This window comes from Ranitomeya variabilis, chromosome 2 (genome assembly GCF_051348905.1).
Source record: "Ranitomeya variabilis isolate aRanVar5 chromosome 2, aRanVar5.hap1, whole genome shotgun sequence".
NCBI classification, from domain to species: Eukaryota; Metazoa; Chordata; class Amphibia; order Anura; family Dendrobatidae; genus Ranitomeya; species Ranitomeya variabilis.
This window is the reverse complement of record NC_135233.1, coordinates 831,747,440-831,773,676: the sequence shown is the minus strand read 5'-3', so window position 1 is coordinate 831,773,676 and position 26,237 is coordinate 831,747,440. Positions and strand designations below refer to the sequence as shown.

The 26,237-nt window shown below is 44.5% G+C and overlaps 1 protein-coding gene across 2 annotated transcripts in view; it reads right to left on the bottom strand.

Moving 5' to 3' along the window:
* The window catches only part of CSMD1 (CUB and Sushi multiple domains 1), a 2,858,343-nt gene that overhangs the window by 661,927 nt on the left and 2,170,179 nt on the right, over positions 1–26,237 (bottom strand). For both annotated transcript variants that reach the window (XM_077290057.1, XM_077290056.1), the window contains exons 25-26: positions 25,716–25,842; positions 23,865–24,067 (exon numbers count right to left, since the gene is read on the bottom strand). In XM_077290057.1, the coding sequence (XP_077146172.1) occupies positions 23,865–24,067; positions 25,716–25,842 (330 nt within the window). The remainder of the gene's footprint in view (positions 1–23,864; positions 24,068–25,715; positions 25,843–26,237) is intronic.

Genomic DNA, 26,237 nt, shown 5'->3' with positions numbered 1-26,237 from the left:
TCCTCCAACCTCCTCCAACCTCCTCCTCCTCCACCTGTCCCTGGGCTCCAACACCGCCAGTTGCCGTCCAGAAGTGCTGTACGCACAGTCAACAGTCCCTCCTCTGTTATTGGGGTTCAGTAACGTCAGCTGTTCCCCTGCTGTGTGTGTGGCAATCCCTCCTACCTCCTCCAACCTCCTCCAACCTCCTCCTCCTCCACCTGTCCCTGGGCTCCAACACCGCCAGTTGCCGTCCAGAAGTGCTGTACGCACAGTCAACAGTCCCTCCTCTGTTATTGGGGTTCAGTAACGTCAGCTGTTCCCCTGCTGTGTGTGTGGCAATCCCTCCTACCTCCTCCAACCTCCTCCAACCTCCTCCTCCTCCACCTGTCCCTGGGCTCCAACACCGCCAGTTGCCGTCCAGAAGTGCTGTACGCACAGTCAACAGTCCCTCCTCTGTTATTGGGGTTCAGTAACGTCAGCTGTTCCCCTGCTGTGTGTGTGGCAATCCCTCCTACCTCCTCCAACCTCCTCCAACCTCCTCCTCCTCCACCTGTCCCTGGGCTCCAACACCGCCAGTTGCCGTCCAGAAGTGCTGTACGCACAGTCAACAGTCCCTCCTCTGTTATTGGGGTTCAGTAACGTCAGCTGTTCCCCTGCTGTGTGTGTGGCAATCCCTCCTACCCCTCCAACCTCCTCCAACCTCCTCCTCCTCCACCTGTCCCTGGGCTCCAACACCGCCAGTTGCCGTCCAGAAGTGCTGTACGCACAGTCAACAGTCCCTCCTCTGTTATTGGGGTTCAGTAACGTCAGCTGTTCCCCTGCTGTGTGTGTGGCAATCCCTCCTACCTCCTCCAACCTCCTCCAACCTCCTCCTCCTCCACCTGTCCCTGGGCTCCAACACCGCCAGTTGCCGTCCAGAAGTGCTGTACGCACAGAGCCAAACACCTCGCCAATGTGTTAGTGGGGTTCAGCACCGCCAGCTGTTCCCCTGCTGTGTATACGGCAACGTGTACTGCGACCGCCACGCAGGCACAACAAGTTAAATGTAAGGGAACCTGACCCCCCCCCCCCCCAGGCGTTTGTTACTGAAGGAGCCACCTTGTGCAGCAGTAATGATGCAAAGGGAAAAAGTGCCTCTTTTCGTGATGCTCCTTGCACATGCTGAACCAAACACTTATGAAATGTGTCCCCACACAGCGTTAAACCGTCCGGTAGGTGGAACTTTCCTTTGTCGTGTGACGCAGCACAGCCATCATTTTTACCCCCTTGGCGCCGTGCGCCGCCTCCTCAGCGTTGTTTGAATCTGTCCCGGAGCCTGCGCTGTTAGGTTAGCCCTTGGCCATGCACACATGTTGCGCTGCCCGTCTTCTGACCTCATTTGGTGTCAGGCTGGCTGCGCCTGTGCGGGTGCGCTGGCCGAGATCCCGCCTCGCAGTGTCGTCTAATGTAATCCCACCGCGGGCCTGTGATCCGTGCCCGTGCGCAGTGCATATCCTCTCCTCTCACTCCCCTCCCTACGGCTTCTTCAGACTGTGCGATGTCAGCTGGTCCCTAATAGCATGCCACGGCCGTGACACCGCACAGTCTGAAGAAGCCGTAGGGAGGGGAGTGAGAGGAGAGGATATGCACTGCGCACGGGCACGGATCACAGGCCCGCGGTGGGATTACATTAGACGACACTGCGAGGCGGGATCTCGGCCAGCGCACCCGCACAGGCGCAGCCAGCCTGACACCAAATGAGGTCAGAAGACGGGCAGCGCAACATGTGTGCATGGCCAAGGGCTAACCTAACAGCGCAGGCTCCGGGACAGATTCAAACAACGCTGAGGAGGCGGCGCACGGCGCCAAGGGGGTAAAAATGATGGCTGTGCTGCGTCACACGACAAAGGAAAGTTCCACCTACCGGACGGTTTAACGCTGTGAGGAGACACATTTCATAAATGTTAGGTTCCGCATGTACAAGGACCATAATTAAAAGAGCTAAGTTTACCTTTTCCAGCATTAGTGCTGTACACAATGGCTCTTTCAGCTACAAACGCCTGGGGGGGGGGGTTAAAGGTTTCCTTTCAACTTGCTCGAGTGCAGGCTTCGGCCTACACTCCGCTCCCCCTGCTCCTCCTGCTGACCCTGGGCTCTAACACCGCCAGTTTTTGCCCAGATGTGGTAGCTGCACAGAGAAAAACACCAGCCAATGTGTCAGTGGGGTTCAGCACCGCCAGCTGTTCCCCTGCTGTGTAGCCGTCAACGTGTCCTGCGACCGCCACGCAGACACAAGAACTGAAATTGAAGGGAACCTGTCCCCCCTCCCCCAGGTGTTTCTATGTTTTACAGCTACCTTGAACAGCAGTAATGCTGCATGTGTTCAAGGTGGCTCAGAAACTTATTCTCCTTGCCCATGTTGAAGTGAACACGTCTAAAATGTGTCCTCTGTGACCATTAAAACGTCCCTCAGGTGTGATTTGACTTTGTATTGACACACGCAACAAGCTCCTTGGTAACGCTGCCCGTCTTCTGGCATCATTGTTTGGCTGGCTGCGCCTCTGCGGCCGCCCTGACCCACACAACAGCCCTCGTTGTCTTATTTAATGGGACTGCGAGGGTGTGATTGATGGGCAGGATCAGTGCATCAGTTCGCCTGTCCCTCCTCTCCTTCCGCCTTCTTCGGACTGTGCGGCTTCATGGCCGTGGCATGCGATAAGGGATCAGATGACGCCGCACAGTCTGAAGCGGGTGTAAGGACCCGAGTGTGAGAGGCCAACATATGTGCTGCGCCAGGCCCTGAATCCCAGCCCCGCAGTGTTTTAACAATGTTAAGACACTGCGGGGCTGGGATTCATGGGCATCGCGAACCGCACCGGCCGACATTACATGATGCCAGAAGATGGGCAGCGCTAACGGCGCTAGGCCAGGGGATAACACGACAGCGCAGACTCCTGTACAGCAAATAACAACGCTCGGGAGGCTGCACCCAGCACCAAGGTGGGATTCTTGACACCTGTGCTGCGTCTCATTACAAAGGGAACTCTCGCCTCCATTACACAGTTTGACTGTATAAAGGGCTGAATGTTATACGTGTTCCATTCAGCGTGTGCAAGGAGAAAAATTACAAGAGCAACCTTTGACTTGCGCAGCACTGCTGCTGCATAAGCTGTGGCTCTTCTACTTTGTAACCCCTGAGGGGGGGTTAAAGGTGACTTTTGAAATCGGTTCAATTAGGCTTCGGCCTACACTCTGCTCCACCTGCAGAGCCCGGGCTCCAACAACGCTAGTTGCTGTCCGGAAGTGCTGGCTGCACAGAGCCAAACACCTCGCCAATGTGTCAGTGGGGTCCAGCACCGCCAGCTGTTCCCCTGCTGTGTAGCCGGCAACGTGTCCTGCAAAAGCCACGCAGACACAACAGACCCAAAGCTGCCGCCAGTGCAGGCTTCGGCCTACACTCCCCTCCCCCTGCTCCTCCTCCTCCTGCTCCTCCTCCTGCTGACCCTGGGCTCTAACACACCGCCAGTTGGGGCCCAGATGTGCTAGCTGCACAGAGAAAAACACCTCGCCAATGTGTCAGTGGGGTCCAGCACCGCTAGCTGTTCCCCTGCTGTGCAGCCGGCAACGTGTCCTGCAAAAGCCACGCAGACACAAGAACTGAAATTGAAGGGAACCTGTCCCCCCTCCCCCAGGCGTTTTTACGTTATCCAGCCACCTTGTACAGCGGTAATGCTGCATGTGTGCAAGGTGGCTCAGAAACGTATTCTCCTCGCACATGTGGAACTGAAAACACGTCTGAAATGTGTCCTCTGTGTGACCATTTAACCGTCCCGGTGGTGTGACTTTCCTTTGTAATGACACGCTGCAACCCCCTTGGTAGCGCTGCCCGTCTTCTGGCATCATTGTTTGGCTGCCTGCGCCTCTGCGGCCGCCCTGACCCACACAACGCCCCTCGGTGTCTTATTTATTGGGACTGCGAGGGTGTGATTGATGGGCAGGATCAGTGCATCAGTTCGCCTGTCCCTCCTCTCCTTCCGCCTTCTTCGGACTGTGCGGCTTCATGGCCGTGGCATGCGATAAGGGATCAGATGACGCCGCACAGTCTGAAGCGGGTGTAAGGACCCGAGTGTGAGAGGCCAACATATGTGCTGCGCCAGGCCCTGAATCCCAGCCCCGCAGTGTTTTAACAATGTTAAGACACTGCGGGGCTGGGATTCATGGGCATCGCGAACCGCACCGGCCGACATTACATGATGCCAGAAGATGGGCAGCGCTAACGGCGCTAGGCCAGGGGATAACACGACAGCGCAGACTCCTGTACAGCAAATAACAACGCTCGGGAGGCTGCACCCAGCACCAAGGTGGGATTCTTGACACCTGTGCTGCGTCTCATTACAAAGGGAACTCTCGCCTCCATTACACAGTTTGACTGTATAAAGGGCTGAATGTTATACGTGTTCCATTCAGCGTGTGCAAGGAGAAAAATTACAAGAGCAACCTTTGACTTGCGCAGCACTGCTGCTGCATAAGCTGTGGCTCTTCTACTTTGTAACCCCTGAGGGGGGGTTAAAGGTGACTTTTGAAATCGGTTCAATTAGGCTTCGGCCTACACTCTGCTCCACCTGCAGAGCCCGGGCTCCAACAACGCTAGTTGCTGTCCGGAAGTGCTGGCTGCACAGAGCCAAACACCTCGCCAATGTGTCAGTGGGGTCCAGCACCGCCAGCTGTTCCCCTGCTGTGTAGCCGGCAACGTGTCCTGCAAAAGCCACGCAGACACAACAGACCCAAAGCTGCCGCCAGTGCAGGCTTCGGCCTACACTCCCCTCCCCCTGCTCCTCCTCCTCCTGCTCCTCCTCCTGCTGACCCTGGGCTCTAACACACCGCCAGTTGGGGCCCAGATGTGCTAGCTGCACAGAGAAAAACACCTCGCCAATGTGTCAGTGGGGTCCAGCACCGCTAGCTGTTCCCCTGCTGTGCAGCCGGCAACGTGTCCTGCAAAAGCCACGCAGACACAAGAACTGAAATTGAAGGGAACCTGTCCCCCCTCCCCCAGGCGTTTTTACGTTATCCAGCCACCTTGTACAGCGGTAATGCTGCATGTGTGCAAGGTGGCTCAGAAACGTATTCTCCTCGCACATGTGGAACTGAAAACACGTCTGAAATGTGTCCTCTGTGTGACCATTTAACCGTCCCGGTGGTGTGACTTTCCTTTGTAATGACACGCTGCAACCCCCTTGGTAGCGCTGCCCGTCTTCTGGCATCATTGTTTGGCTGCCTGCGCCTCTGCGGCCGCCCTGACCCACACAACGCCCCTCGGTGTCTTATTTATTGGGACTGCGAGGGTGTGATTGATGGGCAGGATCAGTGCATCAGTTCGCCTGTCCCTCCTCTCCTTCCGCCTTCTTCGGACTGTGCGGCTTCATGGCCGTGGCATGCGATAAGGGATCAGATGACGCCGCACAGTCTGAAGCGGGTGTAAGGACCCGAGTGTGAGAGGCCAACATATGTGCTGCGCCAGGCCCTGAATCCCAGCCCCGCAGTGTTTTAACAATGTTAAGACACTGCGGGGCTGGGATTCATGGGCATCGCGAACCGCACCGGCCGACATTACATGATGCCAGAAGATGGGCAGCGCTAACGGCGCTAGGCCAGGGGATAACACGACAGCGCAGACTCCTGTACAGCAAATAACAACGCTCGGGAGGCTGCACCCAGCACCAAGGTGGGATTCTTGACACCTGTGCTGCGTCTCATTACAAAGGGAACTCTCGCCTCCATTACACAGTTTGACTGTATAAAGGGCTGAATGTTATACGTGTTCCATTCAGCGTGTGCAAGGAGAAAAATTACAAGAGCAACCTTTGACTTGCGCAGCACTGCTGCTGCATAAGCTGTGGCTCTTCTACTTTGTAACCCCTGAGGGGGGGTTAAAGGTGACTTTTGAAATCGGTTCAATTAGGCTTCGGCCTACACTCTGCTCCACCTGCAGAGCCCGGGCTCCAACAACGCTAGTTGCTGTCCGGAAGTGCTGGCTGCACAGAGCCAAACACCTCGCCAATGTGTCAGTGGGGTCCAGCACCGCCAGCTGTTCCCCTGCTGTGTAGCCGGCAACGTGTCCTGCAAAAGCCACGCAGACACAACAGACCCAAAGCTGCCGCCAGTGCAGGCTTCGGCCTACACTCCCCTCCCCCTGCTCCTCCTCCTCCTGCTCCTCCTCCTGCTGACCCTGGGCTCTAACACACCGCCAGTTGGGGCCCAGATGTGCTAGCTGCACAGAGAAAAACACCTCGCCAATGTGTCAGTGGGGTCCAGCACCGCTAGCTGTTCCCCTGCTGTGCAGCCGGCAACGTGTCCTGCAAAAGCCACGCAGACACAAGAACTGAAATTGAAGGGAACCTGTCCCCCCTCCCCCAGGCGTTTTTACGTTATCCAGCCACCTTGTACAGCGGTAATGCTGCATGTGTGCAAGGTGGCTCAGAAACGTATTCTCCTCGCACATGTGGAACTGAAAACACGTCTGAAATGTGTCCTCTGTGTGACCATTTAACCGTCCCGGTGGTGTGACTTTCCTTTGTAATGACACGCTGCAACCCCCTTGGTAGCGCTGCCCGTCTTCTGGCATCATTGTTTGGCTGCCTGCGCCTCTGCGGCCGCCCTGACCCACACAACGCCCCTCGGTGTCTTATTTATTGGGACTGCGAGGGTGTGATTGATGGGCAGGATCAGTGCATCAGTTCGCCTGTCCCTCCTCTCCTTCCGCCTTCTTCGGACTGTGCGGCTTCATGGCCGTGGCATGCGATAAGGGATCAGATGACGCCGCACAGTCTGAAGCGGGTGTAAGGACCCGAGTGTGAGAGGCCAACATATGTGCTGCGCCAGGCCCTGAATCCCAGCCCCGCAGTGTTTTAACAATGTTAAGACACTGCGGGGCTGGGATTCATGGGCATCGCGAACCGCACCGGCCGACATTACATGATGCCAGAAGATGGGCAGCGCTAACGGCGCTAGGCCAGGGGATAACACGACAGCGCAGACTCCTGTACAGCAAATAACAACGCTCGGGAGGCTGCACCCAGCACCAAGGTGGGATTCTTGACACCTGTGCTGCGTCTCATTACAAAGGGAACTCTCGCCTCCATTACACAGTTTGACTGTATAAAGGGCTGAATGTTATACGTGTTCCATTCAGCGTGTGCAAGGAGAAAAATTACAAGAGCAACCTTTGACTTGCGCAGCACTGCTGCTGCATAAGCTGTGGCTCTTCTACTTTGTAACCCCTGAGGGGGGGTTAAAGGTGACTTTTGAAATCGGTTCAATTAGGCTTCGGCCTACACTCTGCTCCACCTGCAGAGCCCGGGCTCCAACAACGCTAGTTGCTGTCCGGAAGTGCTGGCTGCACAGAGCCAAACACCTCGCCAATGTGTCAGTGGGGTCCAGCACCGCCAGCTGTTCCCCTGCTGTGTAGCCGGCAACGTGTCCTGCAAAAGCCACGCAGACACAACAGACCCAAAGCTGCCGCCAGTGCAGGCTTCGGCCTACACTCCCCTCCCCCTGCTCCTCCTCCTCCTGCTCCTCCTCCTGCTGACCCTGGGCTCTAACACACCGCCAGTTGGGGCCCAGATGTGCTAGCTGCACAGAGAAAAACACCTCGCCAATGTGTCAGTGGGGTCCAGCACCGCCAGCTGTTCCCCTGCTGTGCAGCCGGCATCGTGTCCTGCAAAAGCCACGCAGACACTTGCTCTTGTACCTTCTGCTCCCCATCCTGGTTCCAGTACCGTCAGCTGGTTCCGGGCAGAGCCTTTGGCTTAGGTGCCTCCCTTTGGTATCCGAGTTCCACCAACGTCAGGTGGTCCTTGGTAGTGCTTTCAGGCACGGGTACCTCCTGCTTAGTAACCGGGTTCCAGTAACGTCAGCTGGTCCTCGGTAGTTCCATTGGCTCTTGGACCTTCGGCTACCCATCCGGGTTCCAGCACCGTCAGCTGGTTCTCGGCAGTGTCTTTTGCTCTTGTACCTTCTGCTCCCCATCCTGGTTCCAGTACCGTCAGCTGGTTCCGGGCAGAGCCTTTGGCTTAGGTGCCTCCCTCTGGGTATCCGAGTTCCACCAACGTCAGGTGGTCCTTGGTAGTGCTTTCAGCACAGGTACCTCCTGCTTAGTAACCGGGTTCCAGTAACGTCAGCTGGTCCTCGGTAGTTCCATTGGCTCTTGGACCTTCGGGTAGCCATCCGAGTTCCAGTTCCATCAGCTGGTTCTCGGCATTTTCTCAGCCTTCTTGTACCTTCTGCTACATTTCCAAGTTCAAGAGACTAAACACAATGACCCAGAAGACCACCCCTAAGATGACGACGACACCAGAGACGACAACCACCGTGATGACGACGACCCTGGAGACGATGACCCCGAAGACCACCCCGATGACGACGACCCCGGAGACGACGACCCTGAAGACCACCCCGATGACGACGACCCCGGAGACGACGACCCTGGAGACGACGACGACCTGGAAGACCGAGAAGCAGAAGAACAAGAGGCTGCAGAACAAAGAGCAGAAGGACATTAAGCATAACACAAAATATCAGAGCAAAAAATATTATGTAAATTATAAGCAGAAGAAGACTAAGCAGTGTATGGGGGTGAGTCCGTTCCTCCTCGTGGTGCCCCTGGATAAAGCCTGATGCTGCAGGCCAAACTGAACGCGGACAAATGTAACTGTTTTGTGACAGGCAGAACGGAAGGTGTAATCTTCAAACTTTTATAGATAACAACTACGGGAATGCCTGTCACAAATAAGAATATGATGAAGAAGTTGAATATGATGAAGATAATAGTAAAATAAAAAGAATATGAACAATGTAACCCAAAAAATAATAGGTAGAAGATGAAGAAGAAGATGAATAAGGTGAAGAAGTTGATGTCAAAGAAGCTGATGATGAGGATAATTAAGAAGAAAGCGTGGGAGAAGTAAAAAAGAAGGTGAAGGGCGTGGAAGTAGTGAAACATCAATATCTGACATAAAAAAAAAAAAAAATCCTGCTATTCTATTACATTGGGCTAAACCTCTGTCCCTTTAATATCTCCGCCACGTCCCCCAATACATCCTACAATATTCTTAGTTGTTTTCCTTCATGTAGAATGAACCTACAAGTGTATAAAGGGTTTATTTTAATTCCGATATTTTCGTCCCATTGACTTGCATTGGGATTGGGTATCGGTATCGGATTGGATTCCGATACTGTGACGGTATCGGCCGATACTTTCCGATACCGATACTTTCCGATATCGGAAAGTATCGCTCAACACTAATAAGAACGCATCGCGGCATGCTCAGGTACCGACAGATTAAATAATCGTCCCTTAGGAAACTTGCTACCAGGAATCAAATCTATAGCGCAGTCACAGTCCCTATGAGGAGGAAGAGCACTGGACCTGGACTCACTGAACACATCCTGATAGTCAAGCAAAAACTCAGGAACTTCTGAAGGAGTGGAGGAAGCAATAGACACCGACGGGGAATCGCAATGAATTCCCTGACAACCCCAACTTGACACAGACATAGCCCTCCAATCCAGAACAGGATTATGAGCCTGTAACCATGGCAGACCCAAAACGACCAAATCATGCATTTTATGCAGAACAAGAAAACAAATCACCTCCCGATGTTCAGGAGTCATGCACATGGTCACTTGTGTCCAATACTGCGGTTTATTCTCTGCCAATGGCGTAGCATCAATTCCTCTAAGAGGAATAGGATTTTCTAAAGGCTCCAGGACAAAACCACAGCGCCTGGCAAACGACAAGTCCATAAGACTCAGGGCAGCGCCTGAATCCACAAACGCCATAACAGGGTAGGAAGACAATGAGCAAATTAAAGTCACAGACAAAATAAATTTAGGCTGCAAGTTACCAACGGCGACAGGACTAACAAACTTTGTTAGGCATTTAGAGCATGCTGATATAACATGTGTAGAATCACCACAGTAAAAACACAACCCATTCTGACGTCTATGATTTTGCCGTTCAGTTCTAGTCTGAACTCTATCACATTGCATTAAATCAGGCGTCTGTTCAGACAACACCGCCAAAGGTTTAGCGGATTTGCGCTCCCGCACACCGATCCAGCGATGTCAGCGGGTGATCCAGCGAAGAAATAAGGTGCTGGCCTTCTAGCTCCGACCAACGATGTCACAGCAGGATCCTGATCGCTGCTGCGTGTCAAACACAACAATATCGCTATCCAGGACGCTGCAACATCACGGATCGCTATCGTTATCGTTGTTAAGTTGTTCAGTGTGAAGGTACCTTTATACTTTTTCCATGTTGTGAAGCAATGTTATCTAAGGCACAATACAATTGTCTGGTATTGTTAAAAGATAAGAACTGATTCTGCTCTGTATACAAATATCTGATCCACTCACTAGTCACATACAGACCAGGAAGATTTTTGTCTCTGTCAACCTGTCTGCAAAGGAAAAACCCCAAGCTTATGTTGTGAGATGGTGGAGCTGTAAGGAGGAGGAGGGGGATTTTAGCCAAAAAGCATGTTTGTTACTTTTCCCTCTCCCATGCCCCTTCTCATGTATGTGTCTCCAGTACCTGTAGCATCCATTTTCACATGTACCGGATACACATATCCATACATACCTCTTAAATCCTATAGTGATCATCACATGTCCATTTTTTCACTTGGACCGTGTGGCCAATTTTTTCCAGCAGCCAATACAAGTCAATAGGTCCTTGTAAACATGTACAGTAGGGTTGAGCGACTTTTATTTTTATAGGATCGGGTCGGGTTTCACGAAACCTGACTTTCTCAAAGTCGGGTCGAGTGAGATCGGCCGATCCGATAAAAAAGTCAGGGTCGGCCGAAACACGAAACCCAATGCAGTGCAATGGGATACTATGGTTCCCAGGGTCTGAAGGAGAGGAAACTGGGCCCTGGGATCCATATTTAAGTGTAAAATAAAGAATTAAAATAAAAAATATTGATATATTCACCTCTCCGACGCAGCCTGGACATCGCCGCTGGTAACCGGCATCTTCCGTTCCTAAGAATGGCGCTTGAAAGACCTTTCGATGACGTCACGGCTTGTGATTGGTCGCGGCCGCCCACGTGATCGCTCAGCGACCAATCACAAAACCGTGACGTAATTCTCATGTCCTAAATTCCTAGAATGAGGAATTTAGGACCTGAAAATTATGTCACGGCTTTGTGATTGGTCGCTGAGCGGTCACGTGGGCGGCCGCGACCAATCACAAGCCGTGACGTCATCAAAAGGTCTTTCAAGCGCGATTCTTAGGAACGGAAGATGCCGGTTACCAGCGGCGATGTCCAGGTTGCGTCGGAGAGGTGAGTATATCAATATTTTTTATTTTAATTCTTTATTTTACACTTAAATGTGGATTCCGATACCGATATCCGATATCGTAAACATATCGGAACTCGGTATTGGAATTCCGATACCAGATTCAGAAGATCGCCGACCTCATGGCCGACCCCACACAGGGGTCGGGTCGGGTTTCATGAAACCCGACTTTGCCAAAAGTCGGCGACTTCTGAAAATGGCCGACCCGTTTCGCTCAACCCTAATGTACAGCACACGGGTGACATTTGTGTCTGATCTGTATGACACGCACAGGAATTTAATGCAGAATGGAAATTATAGATTTTTAAGTGTTAACCCGGAGGTAGTTTCGGTTTTGCTTTTTCATTTTTTGCTCCCCTCCTTCCCAGAGCCATAGCTTTTTTATTTTTCCATCAATATGGCCATGTAAGGACTTGTTTTTTACAGAACAAGTTGTACTTTTGAACAACATCATTGGTTTTACCATGTCGTGCATTAGAAAACAGGAAAAATATTCCAAGTATGGTGAAATTGCAAAAAAGTGTTTGTCATTTTTGTTTGGCTTTTTTACTAGGTTCAATAAATGCTAAAACTGACCTGCCATTATGATTCTCCAGGTCATTACAAGTTCATAGACATCAAACATGTCTAGGTTATTTTTCATGTAAGTGGTGAAAAAAATCCAAACTTTCTTAAAAAAAAAATTGCTCCATTTTCCGATACACGTAGCATCTCCTTATTTTGTGTTCTTGGGTTGATTCAGGGCTTATTTTTTGCGCACCGAGCTGACGTTTTTAATGATACTATTTTGGTGCAGATCCGATCTTTTTATCTCCCGTTATTGCATTTTAATGCATTGCCTCGACGACCAAAAAAAGTAATTCTTGTTTTTTTTTTACTTTTTTTCTCGCTATGCAGTTAATCGATAAGCTTAGTCCTTTTTTTAACGATAGATCAGTCGATTCTGAACGCAGTGATACAAAATATGTGTATATTTGATTTTTTTAATTGTTTTAATTTGAATGGGTCGAAGGGGGGGGTGATTTGAACTTTTATATATTTTTTATATTTTTAAAAACTTTTTTTTACTTTTGGCATGTTTCCATATTCTTCATGGGAGACTAGAAGCTGCCACAACCCAATCGACTCTGCTACAAAGAGGCGATGATCAGATCGCCTCTATGTATTAGAATTACTCACTTGCTATGAACGCTGACCACTGGGTGACACTCACAGTAATCTGGCAGTGACAACCATAGAGGTCTCCAGGAGACCTCTGTTTGTCATGCCAATGAATCAGTGACCTGCGATCATGTGACGGGGTCACTGGTGGGCAGGTTTCTGGCCTGATGGTTTGACAGCAGCATTTAATGGGTTAATAGCCGTTGGTGGTTCGCGATTCAGCCCGCAGCTATTCGAGGCACAAGTCAGCTGTTCAAAACAGCTGACATGTGTCGGGAAAGATGTGGACTCACCGCTAGAGCCCACGTTAAAGGAAGGGTGTCAGACATCTGCGTAAATATATGCCCGGTGTCGGAAAGGGGTTAAAGATGTGCAAAGAATTGACAAAACAACATGCTTTGCTTTCCTGCAATGATTTTTAAATGGTGCATTAAATATATAATATGCATTAATATTGAAATTAATTTGTATCTGAAGGATTAAAGAGCTATTTGCATGCTAAGATGAGTTTAACTACAGTGTGTTGAATATATAAATTGTATAAGCATGTAATACCAATTCAAGCAGAAATATTTCTCTGCAGGGATATCATCAGTGTTTTAGGTGAGCGCTAATTTCTTTTGATTAGACACAACACAGTATTGCTTTCCCAGGTGACCTTAGTCTCATCATTCGTAGCAGTGACTTTTCCTTTCATTTTGAAGAAAAACTACTGTTCTCAATTATGGCCAACACAAATAAGAAATTGATGTTACAAGTTACTGAGCTACACTCCAAAGTCAATATACAGTATGACCTCCACTGTCAATGTATCTTGGTAGAACTAAAGTAAAATCAATGGAATTTTCAATTCAGACACTTTATCTTTCAAGCCTTTTTTCAGATGCTCTCTTTTTATTTATTAAGAAGCAGTCTATCATATATTATATAAAAAAATCAGTTTGTCTAGAACAAAAATAATATATTCCCAACATTACCATCAGGACAAATAAATAGATAAGTTTAAATGAAAAATATTCAATTTTTGGAAACTTTAGTTACATAACTTTACTTTGAAGTGTTTACTCTATTGTGATAATTAATAGCACTTTAGAGATATAACATGATCAATAGATTTATCAAAATATATTAATCTCATTTATCAAAGCTGTCCAAAGTAAAAGAAAAAAAGTAATCCTTATAGCAACAATTTACTGCGCTATGCTGTTTCCATCCATCCTGCAGCTTTTGAATAGAGTCATAGCATACATGATTGATTGCTGTTGTAGTTAAAGGGGTATTCTATGATTAGAAAAACAAAGTTGCTTTGTTTAAAAAAATCAAAGCCGACCTGTCCACAGGTTGCATTCGGTATTACAGCTCAAATTAAAGGTAACATGTCTCCAGGTTTTCCCCATATAAACCATGACCACCACCCTTTAGGTTCTTTTTAACAGCATACTGGAATGCTGTAAAAAAAATCCTCAATCCAGCCTACAGATCCCCCCCCCAAAAAAAAAAGTTTGTACTCACAGATGGCACAATCTAGTCCAATCGGTATCTCTGGTCTTGATGGAGTGCCTCCTCTGTTCTTATGATCGCCAGACTGCTTCCCTAATTTGAGTGGATGATATGTTCTACATTACGCTCCTGCGCAGGTGCACTTCATTTTGTCCTGTCAAAGGCAGGGCAAAGGATGCTAGTGCACATGCACCGGTAGAGGCCAAAGAGCGCCAATAACCGGGAAGCAAAACCAGCACACGCACACTAGAGTACTTTGTTCTGCAGGACCAATAGAAGTGTGTCTGCACAGGAGCACAATGGAGGAAACTGTGTGCATAACATAGGACAAAGCAGAGAAAGAGGATTTTGATTGCAAGAAGAGAGAAGACAACCAATCAAGACCAGAAATGCCCATTGGACAGGGCCGTCCTGTCTGTACGTATAATAAAAGCTATTTTTTGGATCTTCAGACTTGATTAAGGATATACATACAGCATTCTAGTATGCTGTAAAAAAGATGCCAATAGTGGTGGCCATGATTTATATGGGAAAACATGGTGACAGGTCCCCTTTAAGTAAAGCAAATAATTCTAAATCCCAAAACAAAAAATAAACTAGAGTCAAAGTGGAGGTGTTTTTGAAGGAAAGCTGAAATGTTTTTTGATTATTTTTATTCTGGCGCACTATTTTAAAATTAAGACTTGACAACCTTGGTAAGCCAAGTCACCCTAGTAGTGGTGTTCCCTCTTAATTTAGAAATTCAGAAAGGAAAAGGTTAACACAGCCTAAAAATTAGTTTAACGGGTCCAATTACAGATACATATTTTTCTTCCTAGTTTGTTATTCTCTAACTGTATAATTTCTAAAGAGCACAGATTAGGGGAAGAGGGGATGCGTTCCCAGCAATTGAATATTTATCACACATGTGGGATATAGGTGAAATTGTGTTTCATAGGATAACTCCTTTAAGTAAATATAGGCTAAGCTCTAGTTGGTTAGCATGGGTAACAAGGCCAGTTTAGTTGATAAATAGAACTTAATAATGAAGTCCAGCTTATTTATTGATCACATCGAATACATACATATTTAAAATATAGAAATAGAGCTCTTTCAAAATGAATACTTTTCAAAATAGTTAAAAAATTATGTTTCATATACAGTGGGGCAAAAAAGTATTTAGTCAGTCAGCAATAGTGCAAGTTCCACCACTTAAAAAGATGAGAGGCGTCTGTAATTTACATCATAGGTAGACCTTAACTATGGGAGACAAACTGAGAAAAAAAAATCCAGAAAATCACATTCTCTGTTTTTTTATCATTTTATTTGCATTTTATGGTGGAAAAAAAGTATTTGGTCAGAAACAAAATTTAATCTCAATACTTTGTAATCTATCCTTTGTTGGCAATGACAGAGGTCAAACGTTTTCTGTAAGTCTTCACAAGGTTGCCACATACTGTTGTTGGTATGTTGGCCCATTCCTCCATGCAGATCTCCTCTAGAGCAGTGATGTTTTTTGCTTTTCGCTTGGCAACACGGACTTTCAACTCCCTCCAAAGGTTTTCTATAGGGTTGAGATCTGGAGACTGGCTAGGCCACTCCAGGACCTTGAAATGCTTCTTACGAAGCCACTCCTTCGTTGCCCTGGCGGTGTGCTTTGGATCATTGTCATGTTGAAAGACCCAGCCACGTTTCATCCTCAATGCCCTTGCTGATGGAAGGAGGTTTGCACTCAAAATCTCACGAAACATGGCCCCATTCATTCTTTCATGTACCCGGATCAGTCGTCCTGGCCCCTTTGCAGAGAAACAGCCCCAAAGCATGATGTTTCCACCACCATGCTTTACAGTAGGTATGGTGTTTGATGGATGCAACTCAGTATTCTTTTTCCTCCAAACACGACAAGTTGTGTTTCTACCAAACAGTTCCAGTTTGGTTTCATCAGACCATAGGACATTCTCCCAAAACTCCTCTGGATCATCCAAATGCTCTCTAGCAAACTTCAGACGGGCCCGGACATGTACTGGCTTAAGCAGTGGGACACGTCTGGCACTGCAGGATCTGAGTCCATGGTGGCGTAGTGTGTTACTTATGGTAGGCCTTGTTACATTGGTCCCAGCTCTCTGCAGTTCATTCACTAGGTCCCACCGCGTGGTTTTGGGATTTTTGCTCACCGTTCTTGTGATCATTCTGACCCCACGGGGTGGGATTTTGCGTGGAGCCCCAGATCGAGGGAGATTATCAGTGGTCTTGTATGTCTTCCATTTTCTAATTATTGCTCCCACTGTTGATTTCTTCACTCCAAGCTGGTTGGCTATTGCAGATTCAGCCTTCCCAGCCTGGTGCAGGGCTACAATTTTGTTTCTGGTGTCCTTTGACAGCTCTTTGGTTTTCACCATAGTGGAGTTTGGAGTCAGACTGTTTGAGGGTGTGCACAGGTGTCTTTTTATACTGATAAAAAGTTTAAACAGGTGCCATTACTACAGGTAATGAGGGGAAGACAGAGGAGCCTCTTAAGAAGTTACAGGTCTGTGAGAGCCAGAAATCTGGATTGTTTGTTTCTGACCAAATACTTATTTTCCACCATAAAATGCAAATTAAATGATAAAAAGACAGACAATGTGATTTTCTGGATTTTTTTTTCTCAGTTTGTCTCCCATAGTTGAGGTCTACCTATGATGTAAATAACAGACGCCTCTCATCTTTTTAAGTGGTGGAACTTGCACTATTGCTGACTGACTAAATACTTTTTTGCCCCACTGTATGTCACTGTTTACTTAAGATCAAGTGTTGAAACGAAAAACCCTAAAACATTATTATCAATAAACAGTTTTGAAATGCACCAGTCTTTACCAAAAAATATTATTCATGATATAAATGCATTATAAATTCAAAAGCTTTTGTTACATTAACCCCAGATTCACTGACATTGGAAGGTTATTAATACAATGATATGAGAAATGCTTTAGAAAAAAAATAAACAGGCATAAATATAATGTATGCAGCTGCAAAAATGTGCTGTTTACATAGATTGTGTAATTGTAAACTGAAAAAGTGCAGCATAATGACTAGAGATGAGCAGATAGTGGTACCTAGATTAAATACACACATTCACTTAAGAATTTTTAAAATTAATGTTTGACTGTAGATAACCATAAAGTTTTGAACAAAGGTCCATTTACAACTGTATTGAGTCATGTTTTTTTGCATTTGGATTACTTGTTCTGGAGACACCTGGTCAGTGGGTGCTTTAGTCCGCTAACCGAAACCGCATGAACCAGTGATCAATCATCCCACCGAACGCCCACTCTCCTTTTATCGTGGGTATAATACTACTCAGACAACACAGCGTGAGGGTAAAACAGTGTGGCAATACTTTATTGAACCACAAAACAGGCAAATAACATGTAAAAAGTCCCAGCTAAATACCCAAGAAGTGCAAAATGAGAGTCTCACCCTTCCGCTGACTCGCCGGGATAAGAGCAGCTGTGACTTCAGAGCTTCCAGGGCTGACTACCCCCACCTGTGGCACGCACAGAGAGGAAGTAACGACAAGCTTAGGAAGCTGACAGTCCATTGAGGTACAAGACCAGTTGATCTGAGGGTCACAACCTAGCTTCTATGAGCCTCTCCATGCAGCCAGGTGAACAGTAGGTCCCAATAATGGCTTTCCTAAATGTATCCATGAAACTCAGGTAACCAGTGGGTCCAAATCCTGACTACTCCAAACACAGCCATAGTTCAGTGATGCTCAATGGAGCAGATCTGAATTCTTAAAGAGGGGGCCATGGTCCTCTAAGCTGGCATCCTGTAGAATGTCATATATTTGTTCTTGATGGAGTCATGATCTGGCAGCTATCCTGTAGAGTGTTCCTGTTGTGTTTGACTCTTTAATCAATTTGCATAGCTGGCCTGGACAATGTATATTCAACATATCATATAATATCAATTATCATACGTCTCTGTCATCCAGGATAACAGCACAATATGTTACAACAAATCTCAACTCAGATGTCAATATTACAGGCTTATATGCACAAAAGTCTGTGTTTTCTTGACCAACCAATGATCAAGCACATAAATTCAAAAGTGGACAATTAGATAACAGTCTATTCCTCCTGGCTTAGTGAAAATAGATGTCTGGTTAATTAAGATAAACTGCTGTGTCTTCAAACTTGTATCCCTGGTTAAACCTAAGGAGGTGTCATTCTTAAAATTACAAAGATATCACAATGCAGAAAGATATTTTGGCGCAAAAAGAGTACAACTCAATACCTAAGATTACAAATTCAATGACTTATAAAGTTGCCAACTCCATTATGCTAGCTTTTTACAAGGACTATTTGTATTACTACTGATTGTTTTTTAATTAAAACAGCGACAGCTGCAATCCATAAAATAGCTTTATTCTAAGAGTATTCCTTTGTATGGAAGCTATAGCTTTATAGTAGCCCTACAAAAACATTTAGAATTGAGAGTCCTCAGTGGTTGATACCTTTTAATGGCTAACTGAAAAATGGTAACAAATTGCAAGCTTTCGAGAATACACAGGTCTCTTCATCAGACAAAGACTAAAAGAAATTCTGAAGAATCACATATTTATGAACAACATAGCACAGAAAAAGAAAAAACCATGGATAAGACAGGTGACATGAAGCAGAATTACCATGCGTGATAAACAGTTATGTCCATAACTTTTGGACCAGTTCTAAGATAAGGAATGTTTTATTGTCCTCTGATTGGGGTCTGGTTCTGTTGTGATGACCCCTCATAGTCTGAGGGGCAAGTTCCTTAGTTGATGTAAAAAGACATAAATCCATGCGACACATTCATTCCTCCACTTAGACGGTCAAAGGTCGTCATCAGTTTATATTCCCATACTCTTCTGTCTCTCTTAGATTTGAAGATACCTTTTAACACAAGTGATTTTATGTCCATAATGTTATGATTTGGGAGACAAAAATGTATTGCCACAGGTAGAACCATTCTTTTTTCTTTTATTGTGTGGCGGTGAGAATTCATTCTTGTTCTAAGCTTTTGCCCTGTCTGTCCCCCAGTTGGGCATTTAGCACAAATAATTAGCTACACCACATTAGAAGTGTCGCAGCTGAAAGTACCTGGTATCTTGTAGTCCTGATGTGAATTGGGGATCTTTATTTTGTCCGTGGTCATTATAAATGGACAGGTTTTACATTTTTTCTGATTGCAAGGAAAGGTAACTGCAGCTGTTGGAGTGGACAGGGAGCTCTTGACAATGATGCTTCTTAGATTTGGGGGCTGCCTAAAACACAGTAGTGGGGGGTCTGGAAAAATGGATTGTAATCGGGCATCTTTTTGTAGTAAAGGTTGTAATTTCTGTGCAGCTCCCCTTAGCACCTCCAGATTTGGATTGTAGGTAACTACTAGAGATACTCGGTTATTTTCTTCTTTAGCTTTGTGATGTAGCAGGTGATTCCTTGATATTCTGGTGGCTCTTGTAATCTGGTTTTCAATTATTCTTGGATGGTAGCCCTGATTCAAAAAGGTCTTTCTGAGGCGACCAAGGTGTTTATCCCTATCCATTGGGTTGGAACATATACGATTGTATCTGAAGGCTTGGCTGTAGACAATGGAGTTTTTTATGTGTTTTGGATGGAAACTGTCCCATTTAAGGTATGTTGGACGGTCGACTGGCTTCTGATACAGTGATGTCTCTATTTTATTGTTCTGCAGCTTAATGATGGTGTCCAAAAAGTTAATTTCAGTAGAGGAGTAGTTGAGTGTTAAGTTGATGGTAGGAAATTGATTAAACTGTTCATGGAACATCTTTAGCTGTGGCTCAGACTCTGTCCAGATGATTAAAATATCATCAATGTAGTGGTAGTACGCCAGAGGCCTGATGGGACATGAGGACAAAAAGTCGCTTTCAAGCTTGGCCATGAAAAGATTTGCATACTGTGGGGCCATTTTACTTCCCATTGCTGTGCCAGTCTCCTGTAGATAGATCTTGTCAAATTCAAAGTAATTGTTGGTGAGGATGAATTTTATAAGTTTCACCACAGAATCAGCATCAGTCCCTGTGTTTTCCAGGAAGAATTTGCAGGCATTTAATCCATCTTGGTGTGGGATATTGGAGTACAAAGATTCCACATCCATGGTGGCCAGGATGGTTCCTTCTGGTAGAGGACCTATTGCTGATAGTTTATTCAATAGGTCAGTTGTGTCCTGAATGAAGCTGGGTGTATCCTTTACCAGGGGTTTAAGAATACCCTCTACCCATCCAGATACCTGCTCAGTAAGGGTGCCCACACATGAAATAATTGGTATTCCTGGATTTCCAGATTTGCGGATTTTGGGAAGCATGTAGAATGTCCCTGTTCTTGCACTTTCTGGTATCAGGTCATTGGCTCTTATGGATTTGTCGGGCAGACAAGATACCAATTTGTTTAGTTCCTTGTAATAGTCCTGTGTAGGATCCGACTCCAATTTTTTGTTGTAGCGTATGTCCATAAGTTGTCTGTTTGCTTCCTTCATATAGTCTGATGTGTTCATCATGACTATTGCACCACCCTTGTCAGCAGGTTTGATGATGATTTCTTTGTTGGTTTTCAGAGACTGTATGGCCTTTCTCTCCTGGGCACTGATGTTGGATACTTGTCTCCTTTTAGTATCTATGATGGTGGATTTTATCAAATGTCTGAAGGAGTCTATATAGTTATCCAAATGAGGGTTGTGTCCAAGTGTAGGTGTCCAGTCTGACCTCTTCTTTGTTGTTAGGATCCCTTTTCCTTCAGTCCAGGTGGGTTCTGAATCTTCTGTATCATTGAAATATTCCCTCAGGCGCAGTCGCCTGAAAAAATGTTCCATATCACTGCAAAGTTCAGTTTTATCCAGGGCCTTAGTAGGACAAAATGAGAGTCCTCTGGAAAGCACGGCCAGCTCCACTTTGTTGGGTTTATAATCTGAGAGATTAATGACACAGTTAGATGCTTTTGTGTCTGGAATGGAGTGGTTGTCCAAGTTGTCAGGTTTAGGTTTTGTTTTGTATCTGTTTGCATAGAGTCCTGAACTGAGGCACAATCTGTTTAGTTTCTTTTCCTTGTTATGAATCAGAAGGGCCTGTAGTTTGTTGTAATATTGTTGTAATTTTTGCTCTGTGTCTTCTGTAAGTGTCTTCCTCAGAGTTTCAAATTGCCCTTGGACTTTACTCTCTATTGACTCTCAATTCTAAATATTTTTCTATCTACTGGCTAACACGGTACCAAGACATATATCTTTCCTGTATCAAATTAGTAGCCCTACAATGAGTCTTCATGTAGCTTTAGCTTTAGATTGCCCTGAAATTATAGACTCTATACAGAGGCCTTTTAATACTTAAAGGGTTAGTCATATTGCGCTTACTTCCACATCAAGAGACGATCTGGGTAAATACATGAAACTTGCCAATAGCATATATGTACCAGCAGTTGTCAATAGAATTGTATCACCTGCCCTGCTTACATTACCTTTCAATGTAGTAGAGAGCAAGGCAAGACTCAGTCTTTAAGTGACTTGCACACACTATTCCAGATGCAATTCTTCCTCTACATGATTGGAACAAATTCTATCTACCTTGTCATTTGATCATATCAATGACATATATGGAAAGCATTTGTTTACCTCTCGCCTTCACATACCGGTAAAGAAGTGTATACTTCCATTGATGTTTATGAAGCTAAATATTGTGCATGCTACATAGTATTTTAGACATTGATTGTCTTATTATCACCCTACTTTCCTTTTCTTCATTGCCATTGTCTCAATTTGATGAACAAGAGTGCTGCCTCCCAGTTACTCACAGTAACTTGCTTGTTGGAAGGACAATACACTCCAGATACATTGTCAGTTCAGGCCACTCCATTTTTATGCGACTGAACCAAAATGTGCACTCCTCATTGCATAAATTTGAGGCAGCTTTGCCTCTGCAGGATTAGAGGAGCACAGGGTCACTGAAATTGGCCAAAACCAGCAAGTTTCAGAGAAGTGATTCCAATCTTTATAGAAAAAAGCTTGTGTGCAATCCACTACTTACCTAGGAAACTGGCCAAAGCTGGCAACAAGGAGAAAACAGTAAAAGTAAAAATCCCCATTCTTGACAAAAAAAAGGATTATAATAACAATTAAATTATAAAGTATTATGTTTTTACAAACATTTTGCAATTTTACCCATGTAAGATGATGAGATTGTCCCTTTAAAATGTGTTCACCAAGTTAGTAAGAAGTTATGACCTATTCTATGAAAGAAGGACTTATGCAGATGGCTGTAGATTCTCTAATGTGAGAAAATTGGGCCAATTATGCAAATTACATTCTGATCAAACTCTGACTGTCCACATAGTGTGCTCCGATTCTGTCGGATGAGAGAATCAAAGCACACATTTAGGAGAAACTAGAGAACAAAACTTCTCCATCTTGTCCATTGTTCCAGTGCACGGAAATTGAATTGCACTCAGATGTCATCCAAGTGCACACTCAGATGTCATCCAAGTGCAGTCTGATGTTTTTCCATGCACTTAATGACTTGCATGGCCGGGTGTAATGTGATTATTGGATCAAACTCAGAAAATCTGCAATTGTTTTTTCCTCTTTCCTCAGACACACTCTGTGCAATGCAAAAATTGGACATGTTAATGGCCTCATAGACTAACATTGGTCTGAGTGAGATACAATATTTTGTCAGATCACAGTCGTGCCGATAACACTGCCTTCTGCACCTGCCCTTATACAGTGTTATTTTGCTCCAACTTTTCACTAAAGGTGTTACTTTTCAATGTAATCCAACCTAAAATAGTAATAAAATAGCTATTGCAAAGTGATCACTACAGAATTAAAAGTGCTAGACTATTATGAGGTTCTGTGGACCATGTGGAAGCTGCAATATTTTAAGACTATTTTTAAATGTACACAATAACACAAAATAAAAGGACAAATTTTACTATGTATTGCCAGTAAAAACATTATACAGATGTATCAAATGCCACCATGACAGATGGTATGCCAAATTAATAAAACAGAATGCTACACTGTTTAGGATATTTGTATAGCATGGTCATTCACCAGCAATTTGGATGAGTGGCTTGTTACGTAAGTGACAAATGCATGCACCAGCAAAATTGTATGATCTGACTTGGGAATGAAAGCCAAGGTCATGACAATGTATTAAATATTACCATATTGTTATAGTTTCACATACATAATACTCACTGAACTGATTAGTAGGATCTGACAAATACTTCATGTTTGTGCTTCTTGACACTACACACCTCTATGTAGCCGCATCACAACGTTACAATAAAAATAAACTAACATCTAATTAGCAATGTATTTGTCTGTTGACAGTTCAGGAGCGTAACACATTAAGCACATGTGATATCTACAAAATAAGGGTCACTTTATAAACTAAGCTCAGCCTGTGATTTTACGCTTGATTAAATAGTAATTGAGCTCTGATGAATAATATGTAGCTTGATTACAATTAATATAATTGCACAAGTCAGTTTGTGTCTTCATTTTCTACGTGCTGTGCAGAATTGGAATAACAATGATCCCTTAATAATAGCCCATGAATGGAGCCACCACATGGATAATATAATTGAAAGCAGGAATTGAAAGGAAACAAGTTTACAAATGAAATTCTGATTCCCCCCCAAAAGTTGCTTTTGACAGTCCCTATGAATATTTATTCCCAGCGTTGCATATTAAATAGATGTAGAGATAGGAATTTTGTTTGGAACTTCTTGAGTTCATTTGAAAAGAATATCTTTATGCATTTATTTGCTTCATGGAGATGAAAACACTCAGGGGTATGTATATATACAGGAACATTTCTATGCAACGTAGACACCAAATCATGTTAGATTTATAATGCGGCTTGTTATACGCACTTGAAAATTGTATGGAAAAGCCAGACTTGCTGATGAAAAAATCGCTATCAAATTGTAATGTCAAGGAGTTGAATGTGCTGTGAATATCCTCGGGGAGAGAAGAACCACTCCACTCTTTCAGGAGAACGTCGCTCTCTACAGGTCCATCCCATACCTTAAGGATATCATGTGAGACTTCGGTGTCAAAAACGATAAAGTGAAGGCTGCAAAAGAAAAAAAGACCAGACAGTGTATGGAAAGTTTAGATGTAAATAATAAAATATGCATTGCACTGTCACTTGAAATCTAATGTTTGGCTAAAACGTACTGTAGAAGAAAGACAGCGAACATACTGTACAGTGCACACATACGCACATCAGAGAGAGTTGCCGTGCATTATGCATCTATCTAGATGTATGAGCAGTGTATTTATGTCTCATTTAGAAAACTTTCTTGAAATTTTATTGTTGGTCATCTACAAGAAATGAATTATAATCCCACTAACATACAGCTCTGGCAAAAATTAAGAGACCACAGCAAAATTTTTAGTTTGTCTGATTTTTCTCTTTATAGGTATATTTTTGAGTAAAATGTAAATTGTTCTCTTATTCTATAAACTTCTGACAACGAGTCTCCGAATTTCCAAGCAATAAATTTGCATTTTTTTTCTGAAAAGGAGAAATGGTCAAAACAAACAAACAGTGCTGTCAGATCTCAAATAATGCAAAGAAAACAAGTTCATAATCATTTAGAAACAACAATACTAATGTTTCAACTCAGGAAGAGATCAGAAATCAATATTTTGTGGAATAATCATGATTTTTAATCACAGCTTTCATTCGTCTTGGCATGCTTTCCACCAGTCCTTCACACTGCTTCCGGAGCAAAAATGTAAGCAGTTCTTTGTTTGATGGCTTGTGACTATCCATCATCCACTGGATTACATTACAGAGGTTTTCAATGGGGTTCAGGTCTTGAGATTGGGCTGCCCATGACAGGGTTTTGATTTGGTGGTCTGTTAACCACCACAATTGTTACATGAATGCAGCCATACATATTTTAGACCATACAAGCAACTACAGACATTTAAACTGGCCATACATCAATACTATTTGTCCAATGGTAGAGGCCAACAAATGATTGATCCTTTCGGGGTATATTCTTTCAAAGCAAAATCATTCATGGATGGAAGGTTTTTCATTAAATCAAAAGATCTTTTGTCCGACTATTAGATGAAAAAGTAAAACATCATTTTAGAGGATGGTTTGTGATTGGTTAGCTAAAATCATTGCTTGCTGTTATAGTTCACCTGTTGAACCTAAATTAGGGTTGACATCTATTTTTATCAACGTATTATTATTTATTATTATAGTGCCATTTATTCCACGGCGCTTTTCATGTGAGAAGGGGTATACATAATAAAAACAAGTACAATAATCTTAAACTTAAAGGTATGTTCCCACAAACTTTGTTTCTTTCCGTGTACTGTAGATGTGAACAACTAATTGCTCTCAGATACAATGTTACCCTATTTGCATATGGGCTGTTTTTTAGCTGGACCTTAGAGCCATGTGATTAAAAATCAGAGCATGTGCCAGCCTAGTCACATTTACTATTCAGGCAAGGCCATGAAAATCCATCCAAACTAGTTTTTGTAAATTGCAGGTGGCTTTTGTATCCATCCACCATGTCAGGCACACATAACGTAGTTACACAATGAATCTGTGACAGCAACAATTTGCAAGTGTTTTTTGATTGAGTTTTACACCGGTTGTCTGAACAGAGCCTTAGCTTATTGTGTATGGGAATCTTTAGAGATATATGTATAGTACTATATCATATACATTGTAAGATAAAGTACACAAGTAATACCTAATAGTTTTCCCAGGATCAGCTTCAAGAATCCAAGTGCAGTGTACATTATTTTCATAAGGTGCAGGATAACCTGAAGATAGTATGCGTCCAGATGCAGCAGCATATATCCGACCACCACATTCAGCTGCATACATAAAATATATGTTACAAATCACCAAAAAGTATTAATTTCTTTTACCAATGCATTAATACATAGCTGAATGGGAATATCTACATAAGTAGCCAAAGCAAAAAAAAAAATATATGCATTATCTTGTATATATTAAAAAAGACATAACTGGAAATTATGACCATTATTAATATTTTGTTAATAACTTGGTTCTTAACAGTAAACCTTAAATGTCAAGCTCTGTAATAACAGATCTGATCTTCCTTTCCTCCAAAGTCCAAACATGTTCTTCAAAATAGAAACAAAGAGAGAGACAGACTGAGCTTCAGGGCAGCCTGTGGACAGGTCTTTCCTTGGTTTCTCTGGCTTAGAGTAGGAAGATAAGACTCTGCCTACAGTCCCACCTCAAA